Source organism: Protopterus annectens, chromosome 10.part0 (assembly GCF_019279795.1).
Source record: "Protopterus annectens isolate FY-2018-M chromosome 10.part0, PAN1.0, whole genome shotgun sequence".
Taxonomy (NCBI): Eukaryota; Metazoa; Chordata; order Ceratodontiformes; family Protopteridae; genus Protopterus; species Protopterus annectens.
Window position 1 is genome coordinate 1,777,231,029 of NC_056744.1, and position 12,455 is coordinate 1,777,243,483.

General features: G+C 37.9%; 1 protein-coding gene across 1 annotated transcript in view; it reads right to left on the reverse strand.

The window, feature by feature from the left end:
- PELO (pelota mRNA surveillance and ribosome rescue factor) overlaps positions 1–12,455 on the reverse strand; it is a 1,269,508-nt gene that overhangs the window by 1,211,067 nt on the left and 45,986 nt on the right. Inside the window, exon 6 of the mRNA XM_044086588.1 lies at positions 6,566–6,626. Within this exon, the coding sequence (XP_043942523.1) occupies positions 6,566–6,626 (61 nt within the window). The remainder of the gene's footprint in view (positions 1–6,565; positions 6,627–12,455) is intronic.

Genomic DNA, 12,455 nt, shown 5'->3' on the forward strand with positions numbered 1-12,455 from the left:
TTGCCCGAGTCGTTGTGCTAAAAGTTTTTGTTCACTAGTATTATGACAAAAAAACAGTTACTTAATAGCAATCTTTCTAAACCCGTGCATATTATTGAGGTAATCCCTTATTTTCTGCTTAGCATTCTAAACTTGATCCTCTTCTTGTTCTGCGAGATTCCCCCCTATTCTGCAATACTTTAACACTGATCAGTCTCACTAAATAATTCTTGTTACTTCTTAACTATAGCTCCCTATTTCCACCCTATTTTTAAACTCCATCTTAATCTTATCCCAATCCCTAGCTATATTTTCAGAAGAAACTTCTATTGTCTTGAGTAGCTCCTAAATAATTTTCACTAACAATTCCTTAAATTCCTCTTTTTTTCAATAGAGAGGTGGGAAAGTGCCAGTGTCTCATATTTATTTCATTACCCTGTGTTTTTATTTTAATTATTGGTGCATGATATGAAATAGTTATTGGGTGCATATCAAGACATTCAATTAAATGCACATGTTCCTGTGAAATGTAAATTCTGTCTAACCTAGTCCAGTTTTTATATCTTGGGGAATAATATGTAAATTCACTCCAAACTCCTATTACTGAATTCACACCTTCCATGCCAAATATTTTCATAAATTTCTTCAAAAATCTACCCTCCTTTGTTATACTTTCAATTCTGGGCCCCTCCATACACATCTTCATTGCTGCAAATCAAATTCCAGTCCCCACTTGTAAGTAATATTCCTTGCTGAAAACCGATTATTTCTCCCAGAATATTCTTAAACTCCATTACAGCAGTTTTAGGTGGAATATAAACACATGCCAGTAATCCTCCTCCCTCGCCAGTAACCCCTTAGCATTACAAATCTGTTATTATCATCTTTGTATCCTCTTCTATCACTATTGGAGCTCCTCTGGCAGTTAATAAGCACTCCTCTTTTCCTTTATCTCAGGTATTCCACTGAATAACCATCCTGAAAACTTTTCTTTATGAAATTCACATGTTCAGGTCTTTCCAAGTGTGTCTACTGTAACATAGCTAGTTGCACTCTACATTTTAATATAGTTCACTACTCTTTCTTTTTTGTATTTATCTGTGACAACATTGACATTTAAAGACATTACAAAAAATATCACTGTATTAAAAAGTTATTATTCCCACCTTTTATGCATAACACCTTTTTTGTTAAATGCCAAGTTACTGCTTTTGTGTTACATGCATACACTTGTTTGGCAGGTTGCACTTTTATATAGTTGTTTTTTGTCATATACATTTGAGCCTATGTTACATCCTACAAAACATTTTTGTTTTACTGAAAGTCCTCAAACAAAAAAAAAAATAAAACCCAACAAACAGACCCCCCAATACTCCCTACAGCCTATTAACTTAATACTAACATGCACAAAACTATGCACATCTTCAAATACTGAAATGCTACCCTCCTAATAGGAACAAATGTCCCACACTGATAGCCACACTCACAAACTTGAGTTAACATAAAAGAAAGGTTATCCCGTGCTAAGATGCATGGTGCAGCCTGTGCTTCTACTAAGTGCTAATTGGGTTTGTCTTATCTTTGTAGTTCTCCCAGCTGGGAAAACCCATGAATGCTTTCAGAGAACTTGATCTCCTAGCCAGTCTCTCTTTTCTCCCTCCCAACAGCCAATCACTCTCCACCAGACTGTAACCAACTTCTCTTTATCAGATAGTCTCCACTGAGACATGAGAACCTGGCAGCCGGTTTTTCATTATCAGATTGTCTGATGGAGACATGAGAACTATACAGTCACTCTCTATCAGATTGTTTCCATGGAGGATCATATACAAAACTGCTACTAAGCATATATTCATTTGCTAGGAAAAAAGCCTCATAATGTTCAATATTCTTTTTTTCATTTATTCGCTTTCTCTTAAAACTTGTTAGTAAATTAATCTATGGTTCTTAATCCAGTCATTCTCTCATGAATGAATGAGAAAAAGCACATCATTTTTTCTTCTGTCATGCTTTTTTAACCAGGCTTTTTTTACACTGCAGTGCCTACATATCTTAAAACTGAAGAAGGGAGAAAGAAACGAAGAAGAAAAAATTAGCAAAACCTGTTTAAAATCCCCATTACACTTAAAAATAACTGAGAAAACTTTACTTTATATCATGCAAAGAAAACCATACACTACATAAATAGTACTATTAACATTTTTTTTCTTTACTTAGTTAATTTTCTCCCCTCTCTTCCCCTCCCAAAGCATTTTCCAAACATTAATGACATGAAGTAGGGCATATGCTTTACAGTCCCCTACAAGTCCAACAAATTCTGAAAAAGTCTACTATTTCCAGATTTTCTTGTGCTGTCATTTCACAAATATAATTATTGCATTGTAATATCACATTAAGTTACTGGTTTTATTACTGTTCATCTCCATCTCCCAAATACTGTTGCTGTTTCATTTCCAACGTACTATCAATTCCTCCAGTCAACTCTCATGCTCCCTTCCTTCTCTTCAACATTTTCCTTTAAAACTTTGGAAAAGGTTTCACAGGTACAGTCTCTCTTTGGTCTTTATTACCAGAACAACAAGAAGCAGAATCTCCTTTTGTTTCACACCTCACTTTCTGTTGGGACATTTTTTTCTATTTCCTCCATAACATATACCTCATCAAAAGATGATTTTGTCCCTAAAGGGAAGAGTACCTTGAAGACAGTTGGGTAGAGCAGTTTGAATCTCACACCTGCATCTCAACATTCCCTGTAGAGTGGAATAAATTTACTCCTCTTCTGCCTGGTGTACAATGAGCAATCATTCTCCACAAACACTATGCTGTCTACCACTTTTAGTACTTTGTCCTTCTGCCACAGTTTTGTCAGAATCAATTCCTTCTGCTAATAGGACTGCATCTTTACTATTAAAGGTCTAGGTTGCTTTCTCATAACAAAGTTTAGAGCATAAACAAGATGTGCACTTTCAACTAAGAACTCCTGCTGTGGAATACCAGTCCAGTTGCATATTTGTGCTTTCGTAAAATTAATGTAGTCTGTTCCTTCCATCTTCTCTGGTACAGCTGAAAATCTCAGGTTTTCCCCTACATGTTCTGTCCTCTAATTCTATTATTTTTGAAACATTTCTTCCTGAGTAGTCTCATTCTTTATTTCAACCCCTGATTTTTGCAGCTTTCTCACCTCCTCTGAATATCTGTTGAAATCTTCTTCCATTTATTCTGGCCTTTTGTTTGTGTTGATATACTCCATCAGTGTTTTGTTTATTTTAACCAGGTCTGTGAGCAGTTGTCTTATGTCTTTCTGTAGGTTACTGGAAGTCATGTCTGGAGGTTTCATTGATTTTTGCTGAACAGTTGCAGAACTTTCGCTACTCAGTCAGATTTTTCCAAGTCCTCTCTACTTCTTTTTTCCTGGCATCCAGGAAAGTACACTTCCTTGCCAGTTACTGAAATTTACCCATAAACTCAAAAATCTACTGACCTTCTCTGCTGATTTACTTTTTTTCACACTGGGAGTGCTAGAATTGAGCTGTTACTCAATGTGCAGCCACCTTGGAAGTCCCTCCTTAGTAAATTCTTGGTATACTAAAAATGGGCTCAAACTAAATGTGAAAAAATGTAGTATCATCACTTTTGATAGACAACCCCCTCCCCCCATCATACTGTAAAGACATCATGCCGCCACAAAATGACAAAGCAGTCAGAGAACAAGGTACAAAGTACTTGGGCTGGTAGCGCTCTCCCTTTTGGCCTCCGTGTATCAGCAGATGTCAGGAAATCCTTTTATTTATCTTGGCTAACTGTGGAAAGAATATCATCAAGGTTTAAAGACGTAATCACTCTCTCATACTCTAGTCAGCATCAGTCAGGCTAATTATTAATTAAAATGCCCCTTCTGGGATGTTTCCCACTACCCATAACAAACAATTAGTAATACCCCAAAGGTTCCTAACCCAAAAGATCACAGTCCTAAAGTCCTTGAGCTACCAAGAGAGGCTATCTATATAGCTGTATCCCTTTATTCGGTGTCTTACAGACTTTTGAGGGAGGATCTCTGTCTTGCTTAATGCTCCATAAGAGACCAGACTTATCACAAACTTCTTGCTTCCCCATCTCCACCAATATAAGAATCAGGGACCTAAATCATCACCAATAAATAAATAAATCATAGTGGGGGGCAGGATTAGAACCCAAAGCCTCACAAATTTCTAAAATAAACTTCCCCTGCAAGTTAAGCTGTGGGACTCATTATCTTTCGTTAAACATAACCCAGATGATAGGATGGGTATCCACAAATTTATTCTTGGATTGACTGGTATGGCCCTCCTAAAGAAGGGAGATGTCAGAGGAATGTTACTGGCAAGACAAGAATGGTTATAAGACTCCGTAGCCTTGGAATACCTGTGAATGTATAATTAAAGCTATAGGCTGTAAGATGCTGCCTCCTACTGCCTAAAGTTTGATTCCCCCCTGACTCCTTTGCCTGCTGTCACTTAACTAGACAGTGCTTCCTGGACACCTATGAAAAGTGACACTTATGCCCAGTATACTTATCTGTTTCACAAATAAACCAGACAGACAGCTATCTAGACAGCTAGACAAATAAATAAGTAAATAAAGGTGTTATGTAAGCACAATAACTTATATTATAAGTGCAAGGAACATGTTTAATGACTCTTGTAGTTTAACCACTTGTCTAGAAACATGTTCTGTACTCCTAAGTACAAGATATTATGCATTATTAGGCATACCTAACATCAAATATCCATATATTCCATTTATTCAATTTTAATGATAAATAATGTTTATATGATTCTTTTCTTTTGGTTCCAAATGCAGATGATTATCATCAGACATTTCATGAAGCCCCTCCCAAAACCTGTCTGTCCCACCACTTTGGATTGGGATCCCACTAGCGGGGGAACCCTTAGGGTAAGCACCCATTGGAAGTATGCAGAGGGGAGATCAGGGCACTGTGGTACAGTGCCATCCCGACAGCCATCCTTCTCACTGCATAGCCCCCCAGTTCCCAATAAGCACTGCATATGCAGAAGCTGCACTGTTGGAATATTGCCCTTAGTCACCAGTACGAAATGCATGCCCTTGGTTATACTCCCCCCCCCCCCACATAGGTGAGCTGACAAAAGATCACTCCACCCTATCCCCTGCGTGACTCATCAGGGATTGGATAAATTAACTGAACTCTAATCACCTAGGTCACCATCAAATTTCCACTTCTCTGCACCAGGGAGACAGCCTTTTATGTTTTTTTTCCTCTCATTTACTTCAGTGGGTTTGTGGTCTGGGATCTCACTATCCATACCAATGATTTGTAGGTATAGACTTACCATACAGAAAAATCAAGTTACTTTAGATTTTTTTATTGCTACAATTTTTCTAACTGTATTCAGTCTTAGGGATATGATTTTAATATTTCGTTTTTTCCTGTATTTTCATGTGCTTTTTTTCAATCTTAAATAGTCAGCTACTTCCTATATGAATGAGGATTTCTTTCAGCTCTAAAGAACATTACCAGCAGAGTTTTGCAACATTCTACAGATATTATTTTGGTATTAACTTATTTATTTTATTAACCAGGTAAGCCCACTAGACATACATGCCTTTTTTAAGGGGACAACCAAGGAGCAATGTCTATTGAAGTAACTTGCTCAGTCACAAACCAAGCGAATAAAGAATGAAGGAATAAAACCTGCAACTAGAGGATTAAGCCTATTAGCAAGCCCAAAGCCTCAACACTGTGACCTAAACTACTATACTGGTAACTATTTTATTTTTATATTTATCAGCAGTTAAATGTGATTTATGCACTTAAGTGCCATTCTTAAGAGTAGGAAAATGCATTGTTTTATTATTACTATAATTTATAAGCATAATTCTTTGAGTGGCATTATTTTGTTACCCAGAAGTACTCTAATTGAGTTTATATTTAGGTCTTGGACCTATATGTACAGAATCTAAGAGCTGCTGCATTTTGTGTGACCTAAGTCCAGCTATTGCTAACTATGGTGATGAAGACAGAGGGGTGATAAAATCTCAAGTACAATAGGCTTGGATATCAATTTTTATCATAAATGCTGACATCTAGTCTAAATATAAGATAAACAGTGCATACGTGTAAAACAGATGCTTGTGTGTTCACAGACACAAACACATTCATATACACACATAAAATGATACATGCAATACAACAAGACCCTTCTGAAATCACAAAAATCCTGGTGCTAAAGGATCAGTTCAAGGAGCTTACAGGAAGCAGGGGGTGCTGAGTAGGAAGGTGCAGACAATCCAAGTAAAATTCAAATATACGAGTCACTGCATATCTGGTATAACAGCGAGTACAGAATGGTAGGATGAGCAAAACTTAAAAAAAAAAAAACATTTCTATGAATGCATTAGGGCAGTCTCAAAGCTCTGTCACTTGGCCACCACCTGTGGAGAGAACAAATAAAGTGATGGATAAAGACAGTGTCGCCACCCAGGTCTGAAGGTTAGTCAAGGTGGAGTAAACTAATTCTCAGTGTACACGCAGCTAAGCTTGATGCATTACCCTGGAAACATTTCTTACCATCAAAGCTGATGTGTCGCTGAATTCCTTGCATGACTGCTTCATAGAACCGTTCCAGAGCCTGGAATGTAAAAAGAAAAAAAAAAGTCAGCCACAACGAAACATGCCAGATCCTGGAAGTCTTTGTCATTAAAGCACCATTTCAATGGAGTGGTCTTAACAACAAAGGAAAACTGCACACACATAGGGCCAGATTCTAAAAGATCTGCTCTCAGTGTAAGTGATTTACTCTAGTGTAAGGCCTATCTATAAATAGGCTTACACAGGGCCCAGATTCCAAAAGACCTGCTCTTAGTATAACTGGCCACTTACACTGAGAGCAGGTTTTGTGGCATTGGGCTCACAGTTTATGATATAATTCTTTATATTTGGAGAAATCGTATGTGTCATTCAGCAATTAATCTGTTCCGTATTGTACATAAATTCATTGTTATTGAACAAATCCTGCTCTGTATTTTCACACAAAGCAAGTCTTTGTGTTACTTGGTAATGAACCCAATATGTACGGCTACACAAATTCACCATACTAGCCTACCACCTCTCTATTTGTACCCTTATACAATGCCTTTGTGTTACTCTGTGAAGGACCAGTTCTGTACAATTACAAAAATTCATTGTTATTCTTCAACAATGCTGTTGTACACTACAAGTTTTTGTGTTACTCTGTGATGAATCAGCTATATTGCATGATAAAATTCAGTGTGTTATTCCACAACTGTGTTGTTTTATATTACTCTGTAATGAATCAGTTCTGTGCCATTATGCAGTGTAATTCTATGATGATATTACTTTGTACCTTCATACGAAAGCATTGCATTATTCTGTAACAATTCTGTACCTTCACACAGTCTCTTTTTTACTTGTAGTGATTCGCCTCTCTGCCTTATATAACTTCATTGTCTTATTCTGTTATAATGCTGTTCTGCACCTTTACAAAACGCGTAATGATCCTTTTCTCTGCCTTATACAAAGTCATTGTGTTACTAATGAATCTTGTTTTTTTAGCTTGAAAAAAAAAAAACCCCCACTGCTATTCTGTAACAATTGTGTTCAGAATCGATTTAAACGTTGTGCATTATTCTGTAATGATTCTGTCCTATGGAGCCACTGTGTTGTGTAATGATTACAGACTGCACCATTATCACTGAGTTAATTTGTAATGACTTAACGTAATTCTGTAACAATTTAGTTCAGTACATTTATGACAGTAATGATCCTATACTGTACCTTTATACAAAAACAATGCCTTTCCGCACTGCTGCAAAATACTGTCGGGTACTTTTATACAAAGTCATTATGCTATACTGTAACAATCCTGTCTTATACTTTTAGATTAAAGTCACTGTGTGGCTAAACCCTTACACTCTTGGTTTTCTGCTGTACAGCATCCATCCTGCTTTACAGCCAACCTAGTCTCCTCCTTGTGCCATAGGTCATGCCGCACATTTCCACTCGTAAAGCGATCCTTGTCCAAGTAACATCATTGCAACCAAATGAAAAGTGCATCCCCTAGTCAGCATGCACTCCACTAGTAGCCAACAAGTTGAACCGAACATGTGAATAACACACTCCAAATGCAAACCAACGAAATAAGAGAGAGGACTCAAACCACAACTGAAGTAAAAATTTAATAATACAAAGTTAAGTGCTTTCACACTAAGGGTGCTTCATCGGACTATTAAAACACAAGATAAAACAATTATATAAGCCAAAACCACATGATCACAGTTAATGATGCAAACTAGATTGTTGCAATGCAGGTTCTGAAGAAACAAAGTCATTCAAGCCTGGTGAAACCACAGCTTGAAATCTTAATATCCAATTGAATTCTGCCCAGGACGCAAGCTCACACTAACCAGTTGTAATGCTGAAAATGTAAAAGTATGACGGACAACACTTGTCTGGACATGTTTGGCTAAAACATTAGTGGGTTTCTGTATCCTGATATCACAAACACATTCTCTGATCCTCTCCTTTAACACCATGTCAGTCTTCCCTACATAGAAGCACGTACATGCTTGACAATTAGCTAAATAAACAATGTTAGCAGTGTTACAACAGGCATAACTATTGAACTTACAGGTCTTACGATGTTTAAGAGAAGAAGATATCAAAATAAAAGAACAATAATTACAATTGTAACAAGGAAAGGTGCCTTTCTTAAATGTTCTTAAGGTAGATGAAATACATTCATTCATTCTTGTTACGTTGCCATCTCTTTAGAGTGTGTAGATTTTTAAAGACAAAAGCAGGTGTAAACCCAACAACTTTCCTGATGCCATCATTCACCATCAATATTGGCCAGTTATGCTTTATAGGTTCATTTGCTTGTTAGGAAGCATATGTTAGTTAAGACGTTGCTAAACAGTTATGTGGGGGGTATCTTAGGGAATGTTTACTGTCAACCTCCATCTATAAGAGACATGGGGGCCACTCCAATGAAGAATTTATGATTACCCATCCAGTGTTAGCTAGGGAATATTTATTGTCAGATGCTGTCTATAAGAGACATGGGGGCCAGCCCAAGGAAGAATTTGTGATTTCCCATCCAGTGGTCAAGGTTACATATGAATAGGGTTAAGGATGGAATCTGCTTCACACAGATGGGGAGCTTATACCAGAGCATGGAGATCCTTTGAGTGACATACCTGTTTTGCCAGCATATTCTATTTATGTCATAGGCAAAGTTCAAAACCCTAAATCTAGAGTTTCTGGCGGTGCTCGTTTTGCAGATGTGTAAAAGCTCTGTCAGGGCTAGATCTAAGTATGCTTTATATGCCAAGCACAGATTGCCTGTCAACAACCTGTTGAAGATCGGGTATAGAGACAAGGCTCTAAGGCAATCTGCTGAGGACAGTGTGTTAATACCTTGGATGGTCTTGGTAAGGAACCTCCGCGGGAATTTCAACTGTTGCATATGCCTAGTCAGGTACATGCCAAAGGGGGTATTGTACTCAATGGTGGGTCTGATAAGGGATGAGTAGAGTGGTACTATAATTTTCTTGGACCTGGATGCCACACCCTTACTTATAAGTTGGGCAACATATAATGATTTTCTTGCTACCTTGGCTACCTGTTGGTCATAGGCCAGATTACTGTCTACATATGTTCCCAGATCTCTAACGGGTCAACTCTTAGGGATAGACGTTTTCCCAAAGGGCACTATAATGCAGTTATGTGCAAGGAGTTGTAATCCATGACTTTGGTACCAGTCATTTGTCTGTGTTAAACACTCTTGCAGGATGGCGGTGTCGTGGGAGGAATTTATAATATCTCCCAATTTGCAGTCATCTGAAAACCTGGTGAGCCACAGGCACTTAACTTAGCCTTGACCTCTGGGAAGTAGATGCCAGCTAGGAGTGGGCCCAGCATGGAGACCTGTGGTACTCCACTGGTGACCTGCCTCTTGGTGGAGATAGTCTCACCAATCATGACTTCATGGGTCCTTTACGTTAATCAGGTGGCAATCCAGCAAATTGTGTAGGGATTTATGCCTCGTTTGTCAACAATACCCGAGTAGAGTATTATGTCGAACAACTTAGCCAGGTATAGGTAGGTATATGCACTATTTTCCCTTCATCCATTGCCTTGGTTACCTTCTCATAGAAGTCTACCAGGTTAAGCAAGCATGGCATGACCTTCCTTAAAAAAAATAAATAAATAAAAACTGGGATGGGTCTAGTGTCTGTATGTTGCCAATGTCTTTGTTGATCATTGCCATGATAATTTGTTCCACAGTTTGCATATTAGACTAGTCAGACTTATGGGTCTGTGGTTTCCAGGGTCAGTTGATGGTCTACTATTGCTATACTCCATTTGTTTGGTACGTAGCCTGTTTTGAGGCTGTAGTTAAAAAAGTGACTCATGTAGTCCTGAGTGGTCATGTTTCAGGCTATTTAGGAGGCAACTTGGGATATTGTTGGGCCTTACTGAGGCTATGTTTTTAGCCTTAGTGAACAATGGTATGACCTGTTCCCCTGCTGATAGATGTGTGTGGGGGGGTTATACTAGTAAAGATTTCACAAGGGGGCAGGGGGCAGTGGGATGTAAACTCGCAGATATACCCCAGGGATTACCTCAGTGTCACTGCTCAACAGAGGCACAGCAAAATAATGGGTATAGTTCCCCATACTAAAGGGGTGGCGTAAGCCACAAAACTATGGGCTAGGCTTGTAAATGCCCTCGGGCAGATAGCCTAGTATGAACCTATGAACCTATGAACCTATGAACCTAAGATGAATTTGTCAGCCAGCAGATTCACTATGTCACTGCTCAGTGAAGACTGATAGCGAATCTGTTCTGCACACTGTTATGTGTTACCTTTGAGGTTTTGGACATAGCTTTGTGGTTGTCTTAAGCCTGAGAATCTATAGTGATTTCATAACTTGCCTTGTTGGCTTTACTTGCGTAGTTCTCTTAGTTTCCTGTTTAATTTTATTAGTGAGCTCTTGTCATTATGAGAGTTGCTCTTTCTGACGTTAGCCATGACTTTTCTCCTTTTCTTGTATACCCAGTTAAGATTAGGATTCCACCAGTGTGGTTTGTTTTGGGCTTACTTTTGGTAGGCACAGCAACCTTGATGCAGCAATTTACACGTCTGTACACTGTTTCTGTGAATAATTCTGCATAGGCTGTTGTGAACTTTGGGTTGGGCGGGTCTGGATTTTGACATACTGTAGCTTAATAGGATGTAGTTTGCTTTAGAATAGTTTTTAACAGTAGCAGGATTTGCTGGGTTTTCCAAGTTGATTTTTATCTCACATGAGACAGCTTTGTGATCCAACCACACCAGTGGGGATGTGACATGCAGCACTCTCCCATATTGGTGAGAACAAGGTCGAGTATATTTTAACCACTGGTTCAACTGCGTACTAACTGTAAAGACAAGGGAACGTTTTTGTCTGCAAGCTGTTGGAAGTGTATGTTTCCCAGTCTATCCAGCAGTAGTTAGTCTCCCATGAATACAGTGGTTGGTGATCTGGAGAGTGCCTCCAGTAGTTCTACATAAGAGCAGTAGAATTCTTTTTTTTAACACAAGAAACATCTTTATTAAATTATCATGTATGATATAGGCAATCATACATTTATAGAAATGAAAACAAAATATATTGACATAATTTTAGTTGCAAATATTAAACATCACAAACCATATTGACTTAATTTTAGTTGCAAACATTATACATCACTTATGATCTATCTAGTCATTGTCAGTCACACATTACATAGCTCATTCAAATCCCTTCTTCTTTTAAACATTGTTCCTCCAAACATTACATAGCTAATTCAAATCCTATCTTCTTTTAAACATTGTTCCTCCTCTGCATGTACTGTTCCCAGAATTCCCAGTTTTTCTATATACTTTGTTCCTACCCTTTTCTAAAGATTCCAATTCCAGTTGTTTTATCTCTGTTATTATATTCACTACTTCTAGTAAAGTTGGTTCAGACTTTGATTTCATTTTCTAGTAACTGCTTCTTTTGACAATCACCATAATTAAACTCAGCAAGGGCTTACTAGACTAGGCAATTCAGATTCTTTATCATAGTTCAAATAAATTGTTTCTTTAGTTACACTAATTTGCTCACCCAGTATCGCTGACAGAGTAGTCTGCAGGTAATCTTTAAAATTTGCCAACTCATTCCATCCCAGAAAATATGTTCCCAATTACCTTTTTCTTCTCCATCACACCTCCAACATTTGCTGTCTACCTGAGGAAAAATTCTTTGGAGTCTACTTGGGGTATAAAAATATATATATGTAAACACTTACAAGCAAAGATCCTAAATCGTTTACACATTGTTGCACGTTTCGGACACATACATAAATCCTCCATTGTTTCTTTGTGAATTGCTTATCCAATCTCTCTTCCCAATCATTTCTAACCTCCTCT